The 15,485-nt window shown below is 35.3% G+C and overlaps 1 protein-coding gene across 2 annotated transcripts in view; it reads left to right on the top strand.

The window, feature by feature from the left end:
- TBCD (tubulin folding cofactor D) overlaps window positions 1-15,485 on the top strand; it is a 129,796-nt gene that overhangs the window by 88,390 nt on the left and 25,921 nt on the right. For both annotated transcript variants that reach the window (XM_040530895.1, XM_040530896.1), the window contains 9 exons: window positions 122-153; window positions 2,295-2,357; window positions 2,783-2,859; window positions 4,556-4,637; window positions 7,589-7,707; window positions 8,113-8,204; window positions 9,116-9,256; window positions 13,831-13,914; window positions 15,316-15,474. In XM_040530895.1, coding sequence (XP_040386829.1) covers window positions 122-153; window positions 2,295-2,357; window positions 2,783-2,859; window positions 4,556-4,637; window positions 7,589-7,707; window positions 8,113-8,204; window positions 9,116-9,256; window positions 13,831-13,914; window positions 15,316-15,474 — 849 coding nt within the window. The remainder of the gene's footprint in view (window positions 1-121; window positions 154-2,294; window positions 2,358-2,782; window positions 2,860-4,555; window positions 4,638-7,588; window positions 7,708-8,112; window positions 8,205-9,115; window positions 9,257-13,830; window positions 13,915-15,315; window positions 15,475-15,485) is intronic.

The following is a 15,485-nucleotide window of genomic DNA, read 5'->3' as shown; positions in this document are numbered from 1 at the left end:
ATGAAGGTACGTTGTGAACTGCTTTCATTCTAAAATGGCTGAGTCTGATTTTTGCATTAGGCAGTGCACTCGGATTGCTTGTGATAGGTTATGCTCTGATGCCTCTGTTTCTGCTTTGCAGGGGTTTAGGTGGAGAACTGATGAGACCAGCTGGTAAGTATCATGGCTGGGGTGTGAAGGCAGAACTTGCAGTAATGAATTCTTCTGTTTACTTTTTTCAGTTTGTTTTACATACATTGCATTGAATGCATAAATAGAGCATGCACAGTAATTAAAAATACAAAGTTTGAAAGCTAATTGAAAGTCAGGTATGCCAGAACATTGTTTGCCAGCATATTTGTGAATAACCGTGTTTGTGTAAGAGTTGAAGGTAGTTCTTGGTTTTATGTCAGACACTCTTTGCACAGAACTAACTTTCTTCAGGGCTGAATTGCCTTCCTTCCCTCATATACTCCAGTTCCTCTCCAGAAGAGATGTGATCTCTTCATTAAGGCAGATGTGATCATGTAATTAATCAATTATCATAATATGTGTGTGTGCAAAGGTGAAGAATAAAGACCATATAAACAACAGTTCATGGAAAGGGTTGTGTTATATAAATGATGGTGAGTTCACGTGGATTTCAATGACCATTATGTACTAAAACACTGTAAAAAGTAAGGACATTGCAGGAAGGAGGTAGCTTGGGTATCCAGAAAGCGATGTCAAACTTAGTTTCCTGTTCATAGGTTGAATAAAGGAGGTGCTGGATAGCAGTTTCTGGCTTTGGATGACTTAATTCACATCTTCGAAGTTAGTGGGTAAAGAAGCTTCAGTATCAAGTCAAACAGGAGGGGTGGAGGGGCAAAGGGATCTCTGCATCTTTGAATAAGTTTACAGATGTGACACAGTAACACAGGCTAAAAGAATAGTTATTTACATCTACTGGTTTTTATAATGTGTTTCAGCTGTTAAGCAGCTGAATATTTCACAGTATTTGAGAAGTAAAAATGGCAGTGTTTTGGCATGATATAGCTGTGTAGGTGGAATAAGAGAAGAATTAAAAATGTTCCACAAATTGCACGTATGTCTAATGAAGATGATGGTCTCAACCACAATAGAGCATAAAAGAAGCACAGAGAACTGAGGAGGTACCCTAAGAGACTTGGGTTTAGTCACATTGTACTTAATCTGTCTGTGAATAAATATCAGAACAAAGAAGCTGACATGCAATATTGAATGGAGTCGGAGCATGTGGAGTCTGTGAGACATTACCATAGTGAGGACTGAATTGGAGAGTAGGTTTGGAGCCCAGTAAGTTGGTTATAAATGAAGATGATGGTGAACAGTGTACAGAGCCTGGAGTAAGATTCAAAGATAAAGTTGTGGGCGGAAAGCAAAACAAGAAGGTGGCATTATATAGTAGCTTGTTCTGTCCTCTCCACCAACTCTAAAGCAGTCAGATAATCATTCTATACTGATCTGTGTCTTATTTTAACTGATCACCAGGAGGTGAGTGATAGTGTGCTGTCTGAGCAGTGAGTTCTCATTTGAGCAGTGCTGTTGATCTGCTGCATAGCAAAAGTTTGCAATGTTTTCTGTGTTAATCTCTATTCCCCCAAACATCTTTAAAACACGCACACAAAAAATACTATTCTGCAAATGTTTTTTGTAAGTTCAGAACTCATTTAAGTGTACAGATCTAAAATAATAAAGCAATGTTAGTTCTTACATCCTTTTCTTGTATTCCGAATATCAAAGGAAAGAAAGCTCCATCCAGTTTGGTAGCTCCTAGCTCTGTGTAGTAAACAGATCACTGCTTCACTCTGTGAAGGTTTAAAAATGCTGTTAAGTAGGAAAACCGTTCACATATTATAATGATTTTTGTGTGTCTTTTTTGTTTGGTTGTTTGTTTTTAGTGGTTGCAGTATTAAAAATGTCCAAGTTGTAGTATTGTAGTTAGTAAGCTGTTGCCATTTACAAACTGGTATAGGAACACAAGGCTAACCAATGGGTACATACGGACCTGAAATGGCTGGGGCGAAAGAATCCGTACCAGCAAGCAATGCCTTTGCATGAATGATGGGACTAGCTCATGTCAGAGAGCAATTACTGCATGGTAGCTATTTTATATGTAAGAATCTCCAGTACGATTTCCTTTCAGTTTCTTCTTTGACGTATCTTGGACTTCTCTTTGCAAATTTTCTTCAATTTAAAATTAATGCGTATGTAACTTGATGTGTCTGTATCTTCAAAGTAGCTGCAATTTGTCATTTTTTTGTATTTATCTGTTTGTCAAATTTATTTTCTTACAGTCTGCACTTTAATTGAAAAGTTGTCACTATCAAGAATGCCATTTAGAGGAGATCCAATAATTGGTATGTGGTATTTTAAATAACCTTTCCTTATCTCAGTAGTTATCATCAAGCTATAATACATCAGTGAATTATGTTTTTCAAAGGAGCAATGAGGATCAGCAAGGTTGGGTGGCCTAACAAATATCAAAATTTCAAAAAGATACACAAATACTGCAACCAATGGTAATGTTATTAGAAGATTTGTTTTGTTTGCAATTTTTTTTCCTGTTAAGTTTTCAGTATGACCAGAGTCAATGTTTGCACTGTGTACTTTGTAAAACAAACCAGAGTAGCTGTACTGGCTAAGAGTCACAACCTCGTTTATTTTGGAAAACCAAGGAAATAAGTAAATACGTATAATTGCTGGTCTTTGCAGTATAGGAGAGAAAATGCTGAAGTTTAGAAAGGAAGAAAGATAATACCGTGTATGTTCCTTACCGTTTCAGGGGGCTGGCAGTGGTTAATAAATGACAGTCTAAGAAGTCTCCCTCTTGTTTCAAGCACTGCACGACAGCATATAAAGGTACAGTAGTTCTTCCTTCTCCAAAATTCAAAGGAGACTTTTTGTTTAATGCTTGAATATTTACCACAAAGGTTGTTCTTGCGTGCGTGTTTAAACAAATTGACAGTCACTGGCATTGATAATGGGCTGGCAGTGAGGAGTCGCTGATGGTTGCTTGAAGCTGCTTGCTGTCTGCCATCTGGTTACATTGATAAGGTATTTTTCTTCTAATTTATATAGAATAATTTTGTTTTGTTTTGTATATTACTACAATTATAATTCATGTTATTGTTAAGCTGTCCAATGCCATTTTTATATAAATATGAAGTTCTTAAATCTTACACTTCCTTTCTCAAAATGTATACCATGGATCAAATGTCTATTTTAGCCACTCTATAATATTAAAGAAATCAGCTGAATAATAATATATGTATCTGTAATATGTGTAAGATATGTTGATTGTAGTACTTTTGAATGGTTTCAGAGAACTTTTGTGAGAAGAAAAAAGCATCTCTGGATAGTGCCCTCAGGCCTGATATACTGAGGGAGTGTTACAGTGAGAAAATCTGTGTGAATCAACAAGTTACTTGGGACAGTGTGCCTAAATTATCAATTGAACTGTTACAAATCCTTTTAATATGCTCTTGAGCTACTCTAATTCTGAATTTTAAATACATTGATGGATATATTTCAGGCTTTTTTATGTACATGGTCTTAACAACTCCAGTTATTTGCCTTAATTTTGCTGAGTAATAATATGTATGTTTACTATGTTTACCACTCTTAAAGGTTCTTCTAAATTAAAAAGATAACTTTAATCTGCTCTGTTAGAGTTTATAGCTGTCGCAGAGACTATTTGAATATGCTTTGTTCATTTTGTTAATTTCTTAAAATAAGATAAAAAGTCATTGCGGGTATTTGGTAGCTTGTTTTTGAAAGCTTCCTCAGAAGACAGAGTAGACTAGAATGTATCCAAATCACTGAAGAAAATTAAAAGATAAAATTTGAATTCTTGGACTATTCTTTTGGTATTTGCAATTTATTCGAAGAATCATATGTCTTATAACTGGAACTTCTAAATTTAGCCTAGGAAAATTCATTATAGACTGTAGATAATTTTGACTTGTTTGGTTAACATTAATTAACATTAATCAAAGTGTGTTTAGTGAATGTCAATTCTCAGTCATTTCAATATATATTTTAGAGAGAAACAATTTTAAGGGCAGTGCGTGAGACATTGAAAAGTCATCTTTTTTCTAACATGAAGTACACTCTTGTAATATAACTTCATGCCTTTAAGGTGAAAACTGTTCTCTTTAGAAAGTGAGGGACCTACAGTAATTAGACAATTCTCTGTATTTTGCTGGTATAATGCCTGTGGTAGTTGAAATATTATTTAGATGAATGCCGTTTCTCTTTCAAGTCCTTGATTTTACATAGAGAACGAGTCTGAGGTGTCTTTGAGAACAGAATTAAGAAGCTGTACAGGACTCCTGTGTGTATCATTTAAGTTTTCTTGTATCCCAAGAATATGGATATTAATAAGTATCATTGCTATTAATATGTAAAATGGCAAAGTAAATGGCAGTAGCTGAAGGGAATATATTTTTTTTTAATCTACTCTCTTTCTTCTTAACCTTTTAACTCTAAGCACAGTTATCATAAAGTATGTTAATATAGTAAATGCATTAAGTTCACAATTTTGCCTTTGTTACAGGAATCTGCAGTCTCTGCACTGGCTGCATTGTGTAATGAGTATTACATCAATGAAAAGGGAGAAGCTGATCCAGCTCTACAGGGTAATAATGATTCATATTTACAGCAGAGGTAGAAAATACTGGGCTGGACCTAACTTGCACTTCGGAGGTATTGGATAAAATGGGGGTGGGGAGAGCATCGGTAATTTTAAAGGACCTTCAAATGCTTCAGGAAAGAATGATAAAACCAACTGAAAGTCTAGAAAATGCCTTAGGGTTTTGCTTGTTTTAGACTGGAGGTGAACAAGTGCTTTTCTATTTCCTGCTGTGAAACAAAGAGTATAGACAATGGGATTGAGTGCATCCTCAGCAGGTTTGCAGGTGACATCAAGCTGAGTGGTGCAGTTGACACACAGAAGGAAGGGATGCCATCCCAAGGGACCTGGACAAGCTTGAGAAGTGGGCCTATGTGAACCTTGTTCAACAATGCCAAGTGCGAGGTGCTGCACCTGGGTCGGGTCAGAGATAAGAAGAGAAGGCTCACAAAGACACACAGTTCTTCTAACTGTGTATATGAAGAATAGGATTAGGATTTGGCTAAGTAGTACAGGAGTAGGCTTAAACTTTTTATGGGTATATGAATTAACACGTTTTTCGTTCTGGTTTTCATGCGCCTTGCTTTCTTTCAAGTATCAAACTGTATTGTGCCCATTAGAGACAGATCACTGGATTATATATATTAGCTTTAAGAATAACAGTACTTATGTTCTTGTGTTTTTAAATGTTACAGTGAAATTATATATACTTTACAAAACAATGGTTTATTTTTATTTTTTTGTCATTCCTAAGTCATGTATCATGCCTAAGCCAGGTAACGGAATACCTTCTTATTTACTTCCATTATGGTAGTACTAAGAATGAGCTAGATACCTATCTCATACAGAGTAACGTGCAATACATGCCCTAAAGAAGTTATGGCTGATATATAAAAGCAGCCTATTTTTAGCCTTGATTTTTAAATCTTTATATATTGATAAATCTCTATGTTCTTGTTTAGAAAAAAAAAAAAGCCCTTTCCTTCATGCAGGTTCAGTGCTGCATGCCTGCTTTTTTTTTTTAATTAATTTATTTATTTATTTTGTTGGCAGCATGAACAGGTATAATGTGGTACAGAAGGAGATTTTTTAAAAAAATCATGAAAAGGTAATGTTTGTAAAAACAGTACACTTTGGGCAGGAGGAGACAATGCTCCGTCAAACGAAGAAGGCTAAAAATAAGTTGAAATGTTAATGTAACACATTTTTATCTAAGTAAGGAGTTTCAAGCTTCTGTAAAAGTGGAGCAGAAAACTCAGCCAGATTTCAAAATCAAGAGGGAGAGAGGATGTACTGGAAGAACATGCAATAGATGGCTACATCTGTTTTGATGCTGTACTGTTGGATGCCTGTGAAACGTCATTTTTTTTTCTGTGTTACCTTTTCATCTACTGTGCGCCTCGAAGAATCAAACTAGCCATATAGCCATGATAGTCTAGGGACATAATTGAAGTCAGATTTGTAGATAGAATAAAATTTTTAATTTTTCGTCGTCTCTTAATTTTCTGACATTTTTCCTAAAATATCAGTCCTAAAGTTACATCAATTAAAGAGACAATGGTAGTAGTCTTACTGTCTAAGATCATCTTGCAGTCCAAGCAAGCATTGCATCTTCCTGTGGTCTCAAGACTCTTACACTCCAGTGGTTTGGAAGTTTTTAAATAATAGATGTGCTTATATGAAGGTATTGCTAACCTCTGGACAGGGAACTGGTTTCCTGATGTGAGGAACTAGTTAAGGCCTGTCAATTGCGTAGGGATTAAAAAAAAAAAAAAAGTCGTGAGTTATGACTAAAGTGTAGTTTCTTATGGTAACTAATCTTTCTTCCTCTAGCAAATATTGCTCAATCATTTAAATCTTAGATGACAGTAAGCAATGGCAGAATTATGTAATCTTCATGGGATCTCTGATTCTTTTTTTTTTCCTTTTGAGGATGATAAAGTACATATTCAATAAAGCGATTAAGACCACCTTTCTCCTTTTTGAGCCAGTTGTGTCTTCTGCAGCAGTCTTGGTTGTTCTTAGAATTTTTTCTGAACTGTCTTACATTCCTTTGTGTTTCACAGTAGAGTTTAATATAGTAGCTGTGAAATCATGTCAAGGAAGTATTGTCTGTTAAGTCTGTGATGAAGACTACACTCGAAATACAGAGATTTTTTTTTTTCATCCTCATTTTCATCTTCATACCACTTTACTTCTTCGTTGAGCCTTCTTTTCCCATACACACTTCGATTTATTTTCATTCCTTTCCTCTGTGCTAGTGTTTGCAGAGCCGTTGTCCCTATTTCATCATGTAGCAATTCAAAGACCCTGAGAATAGCATCCACTGCTTCCAAGTGGTCACTTTTTGATTTCTCCTGTAAAAAGTCCAGCTTTTTTTTTCTCTTTTGTTTCTGTATATAAAGTAACATGAATTTATCTCATTGCTTAGTATGATCTGCGTGTTTGAATCTTCAGTTCAAAAAAGACTTTTTTTGGGGAGAACAGTTGAGTAACTGACCTTGACAAATCCATCCCAGACAAAAATTTCCTAACACAGTGTTTGTCTGATCATGAAAAATAATGACCTGTAAATATAAGACAACCTGTTCCTCTGTGTTTACACTGAAATTCATACTTCGACTTATTTTTTGGATTTTGAAAAATTAAATTTTTTAAATGGAGGATTTTGTTTTTCTCTGAATGATTAGGGATAGTGTGCCTAAATATCAGACTTCATATTTAGAAAATGAGAAATAAAAATAAAAATAAGAATTTCTTCATGAAACAGTGAATGTCTTTAATTTTTATTTCCTTTTTTTTTTTTCTGTAGGAAATGTAAGATATTCTGTATTTTAGTTCAATGAACTATACATTTTTCTAGCTGCTCTGTTTTTCTTTTTTATTTTTTGGTTAGCAAAATATCTAATGATAATGATGTGGTAGTTGCTTTTCACTCTGCAATTGTATTTTTTGTAGATGAGCTGGTGACACGGTACATTTCAGGACTACAAAACACTGAGGAAATGATTCGTTGTGGCTTTTCACTAGCTCTTGGGGCCCTTCCAAGATTTCTGCTAAAGGGCAGGCTCCAACAGGTGAGAGAATGTGATCGTTTTAATCACAAGAGGGCACAACGTATTTCAAATGAAACCTATGATCGTAATCAAATAAATAATAATGATCATAATTAAAGGTCTTTGTTAAAGAGTTTTGAGGATTGTAATATAAAGTAACTCCAGAAAATCATGAGTTTAGCTAGTCGTAGATTCTAGTAATTAAAGTTTAGTCCTGCTTTAGTAGTGTTAATGGTAAAATCAGAGGCTGAATTATCCCTTTGCTATGGAACACTTGTCTAAAGGGAGAACTGAGGCATATTGACAGGTCATGGTGAGAAACCGAATAATGTTGTGTGCTTGATTCTCTCATATGTAATCCACCTCTAAGTGTAGGCCATTTATCATAAATAATATAATGGTTTTAAGTATCTCAATTTTTTTCAGGTTTTGGAAGGTTTGAAAAAAGCTACCATAATTTCCCCTGAAGATGTGAGCTTTGCACAATCCAGAAGAGATGCCCTAATAGCAATTGCAAAGTATGTTTATCGTTTTTATTTTTATCAACTTTTAATTATTTCTCTAGATGTTTTCTACTGTTCATTCCACTTTCTGATGCAAGCTCACAGCATAGTTCTTGAAATCAGTTACACTATGACATACTCGTTTTTAGTGGGGAACTATGTGTCTCTGCGTTGTTCAGTATGTCTTTGGTTCAGAGGATTATCACACATCTAATGATGGAATACGGACTCTGATGATGTTTTTTTTTTTAAGTCAATTAGCCGAATAGCTAGAATATATTACAAAGTTCACCTTTTTCATGGGCAGCAATTTAGTGAGCTTTAGTGAGAAGGAAGAATATTTTTTTTCCACTCAATAAAAAAAATGGAATATTTTTAAAGAAATTGTACTTTTTATCTTACAAAATATTTTTAGTATTGACATGCCACACTGTAGTTAATGTTAATAGTTTAATAGCATATAAATTTTTAAACTGTTACAATGAAGAAAAATCTCTTTCACATGTTACCCATGCCTTCAGTGAAAAGAATTGTTAATGTTGAATTCAGTGCACGTAATATTAATCCTTTGCTCTTTTGCTTACTTCATGGTAATAAGAGTGTAGAAACAGACAGGCACAGGGAACATGCTCCTTTTTGTAGTATTATAGACATACTAACAGTCTGCTTATCTGTTGAGTTTTTGGCCTTGGTGTTTTTTGTTTTTAAACCTTAACACTGATAAGAAATCTTCAAATAGAACTCTGTAGACTCAGAAATATTCTGCATACTGTGTAATATTTGCTACAAACAAACAAAAAAAGGTGCTTAGAATACTGTCTGTCCAGGGAAGTTTATTAAGCAACAGGACAAAGTTATGATGTTAATGTTTTCCCCTTGCTAGTGTTGTGGCATTAATTTTTTCACTTCATTTTCTCTTTTTAAAGGGTTTGCCAGACAGTAGGCGTAAAGGGAGAAGGATCTCAGGAAGAATATGTCTGCAAAGACAATGTTACTCAGATTTATGCTACGCTACTTAATGGTGTGACTGACTACACCACAGACAGCCGAGGAGATGTTGGAGGATGGTAAGATGCCTTGCAACTGGGGACTTCAACTTAGCTGTCGTGTTTGATGCCTAATTAAAAAAAAAAAAAAAAAGTCTTTTGAAAACCTGTTAAAAATAAGCACTCCAAGCTTGTTGAGAATTGAGTATAGGTAGAAATACATTGGGGTAAGAGATGTGGAAGGTGAAAGGAAAGGCTGACCAGAATTTTTTGACCCTTGCTTCAGAAATTAATAAGACATGAAACTGAAGTTTTGCCTTGTTCTTATTTTGTGGATGATATTCTTGAATATTAGAAATGTGTTTAGTTGAAAAAAACAGTGATTTAAAACATCTTTTCTAGTTTCTTTGAAATAATATATTGGCGCTCAGTTACTGAGCTGTTCTATTGTACGTTCATGGGATTTTTTTTGCCAGGAGAGGGAGCAGTTGCATAATTTGTGAGTGACAAATTTTCAAGGTTAGTGACTGAGATTTAAAAAAAAAAAATTAAAGTGCCATGGTGTTGTTGACTCTTTTGTAAGTTTAAAGTTTCAATGAATGCAGCTATTAGGTTTCAAAAATAATGGAATCATAACTTTGTTATGACTTCTAAACGTCTATTGTTGTGAAGTTTACAGTAAGAGGTATAAAATTGTCAGTAGCAGTTGTATTTTTGTGATGTGCTTCAGTCTTCACAGTTTCTGTAATATATTTTTAAAAAGATAGCATTCATCTGGGTGTTCTGTATTCCTTCAGCAATACTGATCTGAAAAGGCAATTTCTAAACTGATGAAACTGAGGCACTCTTAAGGCTTGTGTCCCTCCCTGGGTTTGTGTTTAACTTCAAAAGAATCTGTAATTTGGTATTTAACATCATTTACTGATCAGAAGTTCCTGCAATCTTTGAAGGAGCGATAGTGAAGATTTCCTATTCACTTCATCCTGTAGAATTCCACAAGGCAGCTATGGGGTAAGAAAACCGTGTGAAATACAAAACTTGGAGATCAGATGAGTACAAGGGCAACATACAGGCTCTCTTGTCAGGGTACTTCTCTGAATGTATTTATGAGCAGAAATGCGCCCAGCCTAAAAACGGTGCTTGTTAATATAACTTATTAAATTAACCCAATTCAAGAATAAATCCAGTGTCTGTTAGTCTCAGATACAAGACTTCTGATGCTGTGTAGAAGGATCAGAACAGCAACACTTAATCCTTGTATAGAAAAGTCATTAACTTAGTAAAGGAAATGGGATCGATTAATTTTAGTTGTCTGTTACTTGTTAGAAGTTGATTTTGAATAAAATGCAGGTTTTGACAAAACCTTCTTAATTTTATTGTCTTAACCAGTAATTTTAAATTGAAAGTATGTAGATGTGTGTTGTTTTTAGGTACAGTTCTGTACACATGGTATCAGTCCTCTTTAAGTGTGGGTAGTACTCTTTTTTATCATATAATAATGGCATGGTACTATATATTTGATAGATGCTGGTGTTTCCCCGATATTCCATTTCTTTATCTGAGTAAACACTAAATATACCACAGGCAAGCTTTGCATGTGAGTGGTGGTTTCTAATCTGTCTACAAAACTCAAGTCAGATGTCTGCAACACAGGAAAGCATAACTCAAATAGCATCAGTGTAGTTTGCGTGAGCAATAGCAGCTACGAAGATGCAGTGGAACAGCCTGCCATGTAACGCTACCTTACCATGAACTCAGGCTCCTCACATACTGAAATGCAACCACCACATTTTGACTGCAGCCTAAATTAGCCAGATTAAAGCTATTGCCAAAATACTTACCTGTGTGCCAACTAAGTGAGGCATCTCAGGGTACAGGGGTGCATATTCAGGACTGTAAATTAACCACCTGTTGATTCTTCAGATCTAGTATCTGCATATGCTTTTATTGCATCCCTTGCAGGAAAGGGGAAGTGCCTGAAAAGTACTGGTATGAAATTACTTTGTTGGTTGAGAAGATTTCCTTATTTTCCAGTTTATTGAAGAAGCTCTTGTCTAACAGTGCTGAGTCACACAAAGGGCTTTGGTGTTTAGTTTCAATCCTGGCCTGGCAGAGTGTATGAAATGCTTTAGAAAAACTTTACAGCTACTATCCTCTTCTGCAAAGGGTGTTTTTAATGGTAGTACACAAACATGAAACATAATTTCCATTTAATTTAATTTTAAAAATATAAATATTTAAGGTTATTCTGTTGAAAGTTGCAGCTAAGACTCCCCGCGTGAGGAGTGATAGAGTGCTACTGAAAGAAAAGGCTCCAAACTAGGGGTATTGTGGCTATAGCAAAGCTGGCAGAGCTCATAGAAGGTGGTTGCAAACTGTGATGGTAATTGCTGACTTGGGAGGGTTATAGTGGGCAAGAAGTTAGGTGTACCTTGCAGGCAGGGGTGGGAGGGTGCCTTGTTCCTCAGCACACTTCTTTCTGTGGCCACATCTGTCTCAGTCACTTGCTTCCTCCTCCCTGCTGCAAGCAAACCAGTCCCATTCTGGAGCAACCTTTAGGTTATTCACAATAGTCTTTGCAGATGTGTTTTTTAAAATTGTACAGGGCAAAAAAAGTTACTTTTATCAGCCTGAGTTAATATGTGTGCTTGTAGTTTTATTTATTTACTTTTTGTTTATTTACATTTTTTACTTTTAGTTATTTATTTGTATGTACCCTGCACCTTAGCCTTCAGTCCTCATTGTTAAAATTGTAGTATGACAGCAAGGTTGTGTGGAGAATGGAGTCCACAATGTAAATGGACATTCAAAAAAAATCTTGGGAAGAAGGGAAATAACAGGACAAGAAATCAGAGAAGAGTAGGTGTGTTTGACATCTCAAATTTAGAAGAGGAAGCAAAGATGCAAACTATAAGGATCAAGAACAGGTCATTCCAGCTTGTGCAAGGGATGAAGTATCTTGGCATTCCCTCACCTTCTTCCTCAGCTGTCTAAAAGCAAGAAGGAGGTGAGTGAGTCTCTAGCTTAGAGGATATAGTGACACAAGTGTAGCTGAAACAAAATGTAAGAGCAAGCATATAGGGTGGTGAGTCAGAGAAAGCGAAGAGGAAAAGCAGAAAGCTTAGGAAAGCTTTCTGCTTTCAAAATTAGATGAGGTACTGAAAGAGATAAGAAAGAAGATGGTTAAGTATAATTAGTTATTCAAGTTAACTTCCACATGTAACAGCTCTCAGGTAAGTTCCCCATGCCTATTGTTAATCCTTTTGTCTATGTCTTAATTTAAAAACAAAACAAAACACATCTCTACAAAGTGGAAATTTTCAAAGAAATCCTGAGGAAATTAAATTCCCAACAGCCATTAAAATTCAAATGTGCTTTGAGCACCAGATTCTTTTAAAGCTTCTTTGACAATGCCAGCCAAAATCAAGTCATGAAACATGTAAATTAAAAGGGGGAAGGGGAAGCTTTTCTCCTAGCAAACTATTGCCTGCTAAATACTTCTGTGGCCTCTCAGATATGAATGTTTTCTCATTCTGTTTCTTTTAAACCATTGACTAAGATGGAAAGATAGGGGGAGAATTGCCATTTCTCTGGAGAGGCCTTTTCTTTGGTGTGTAATTTTTATCTTTCGTTAAGGGAATCGTGGGAAAGTTTAACCAACTTTACTTTCCATATGCAAACTTTACATTTCTTTTGACAGATTGTTTGCTGGGACTTGTCCAATCTGTCTACAGGTGTTAGACAAGACTATCTAAAAGTCAGATATTATATGAAAAAGGTAGAAAAACATCCTTTGATGAAAGATTGCCAAACTTGTATTAAGCTACCTAGGAAAAAATGATGTAATTTACCTTTTTTGTTGTTATGACAAATGTCCCACCCAGTTTTAGATTACATGGGCAACTCTTTTCAGTTTACTTTGGAAATTTGAAACAGGAGTATGTAATTTCACAGTAGACAGGTGTACCTTTTCATAAACTTCAATATATTTATATTTTAATTATTACTGAGAAAGGATGAACATGTTGGTCCTGGACTTGAAGATGCACTTCAAGCACATCCTAATTTTACTTCAGCTGATCATTTTCACAGAACTAATTATTATTTAGCATATGTATTCAAGCTATTCAGAATGACTATTTTTCTTATCGTTGGAAGCGTTAAGCTTAAAAATTCAGAAGAATATGACACTTTAATAGTGCTCAAACATCTCAATGTGAAAATGGGGGGATTAGCATTCTTAGAAGATTATTTGGAGCAGACAAAGCACTTTGTTTTAAAAACATCTGATTGCATACTAAATAATACTAATTGTTATAAATTTTACCCTTCTTAAAATAAAGAATAAACCTGATGGTATCTGGCTGGAATGAAAAACAAGATGGTCAGGCAGGGGATTTGCCTGGAAACTAGGATGGCTGTTGTACTGTCAGTGCGAACGAGGGCTTTGCTTTATGGAATGGGGATTGGTTGTGTGCATACAGTTGTACACACTCCTCTTCCTCCCATAAATATGATTGCTGCTCTCATTGGTCAATACTTTCAATGTTTTCTACCTGTTTAAATTTTTGCCAGTGTCTGCTGAACTTAACTGCTGCTGTGTTTACTTAAGTAAGTTCTGATGTAACTGCTCGAATGTATTTCTGTTTCAACAGGGTACGTAAAGCTGCTATGACAAGTTTAATGGAAGTGACGCTTTTGCTGGTTCAGAATGAAGCAGAGTTAATTAATGCCAACATGTATGCTACCTGTTCTGTTTTTGTGTCTTATCTTGTACAAGTACATTCCAGTCCATACAAGAAAGCATTGCTTATGTATTGTATACTTACTCCTTTATTGAGTATGACAGAAGTGCATCAAGTTTGCACCTATACAGGTGCTGAGAATACTGTGTTCGCTTTTCAGAGAGGCTAACCTGAATGAGATAAACTGGGTGGAAGTCTCACCTTCCAAATACAGTACATCTGTGAGATTTGGGCTATACTTGCAACCTTTGTGGAGCTTGCCAGTATTGTTCACTTAAATAAAAAGCAAATTCACCTGCTTACCCAGAGGATTGCACCATTAATTTGGAATGTAATAAAATGTGGAGATAAGCTTGTTTTCGTTAATGTCATCTTTATAGAACTATTAATAAGAAAACACAGGAAAAAAAAATTTACACTGAGCTTCAGATTCTGAATTTTATGAGTATTCCTTAGTGTTTCTAACAGTAAATGAAAGAACACTTACCGATTTTTAAGTTTAGCTTGAGTTGCAGCAAAACTTTCTTAATAATTCTCAATAGGCATTGGTTTGTGGATAGAGCATATCCAGTGGTTAGCTGAATATAGCTCAATTAGTTCAATTTCTAATTTAAAAATAAGAACAAACTTCACCACTAAAAACAAGTGACTGACTGCTAGTTCTTGAGTTGAGACACTCTGAAGAAAAATACTGGATTCTGTGGATATATGGTACTCAGCCAGTGCCCATTGTCCAGGGGCTTCCTTCTGTTGCAGAGAGAGATTATTCATGTACAACATAGAAGAGTATTGCTGCCAGCTGGATCAAAAGAGAAAGGATCACATATTCTATGTGTTCTGGGTTTTGCTGTAACTGAAGGATTCTAGCTGTTTTTACTATCTTAGATGTCCTTTCTGAAGTTGTAAAGGGCCTGAAGAACATAGTTGCTGAGAGTTTAATTATGAATGTGAGCAAAATTGGGTATAGGTAATAACTAGGCAGAGTTGAATCCTCATTTGGGATATATGTGATTTTGGGATAGACCTTATGCACCAGTATATCTGCAGTTTTATAACTGAAAATGTGTTTTTCTCAAGATTCCTGTTCTATTTCTGTTTGAAATGTAGTAGTTCATCCAATCCATAAAGCACTACTGTATCTTTTCAGATTAAATGTGGTATGTGGTATCAAACACTGTAATACTAGAGTCATGGCATTTTTTGACTGATATATGGAAGACAAAGCTCCAAACATTGTCACCATGTTGATACCTGAAATAATTTGCGCATTTGTTACAAAATGTTAAACCAGACTAGTTTCATATCAGAGTATTTTTGATATAATTGCAACAATTTAAAATTTGAATACATGTTCCACTCATTGTATTACGTGATGAATTGTTCTCTTTCTTGTAGTTGCAAACAGATTATGTGCTGGCTGGCCCAACAAGCAGCTGAGAAAATTGATAAATTTCGAGCTCATGCAGGATCTGTGTTCCTTACTCTTTTACATTTTGACCGTCCTCCAGTTCCACACATACCTCATCGAGAAGAGCTAGAGAGGATATTTCCAAGGTAATACATTG

Source organism: Cygnus olor, chromosome 18 (genome assembly GCF_009769625.2).
Source record: "Cygnus olor isolate bCygOlo1 chromosome 18, bCygOlo1.pri.v2, whole genome shotgun sequence".
NCBI lineage: Eukaryota > Metazoa > Chordata > Aves > Anseriformes > Anatidae > Cygnus > Cygnus olor.
This window is presented reverse-complemented; position numbering and strand designations above follow the sequence as displayed.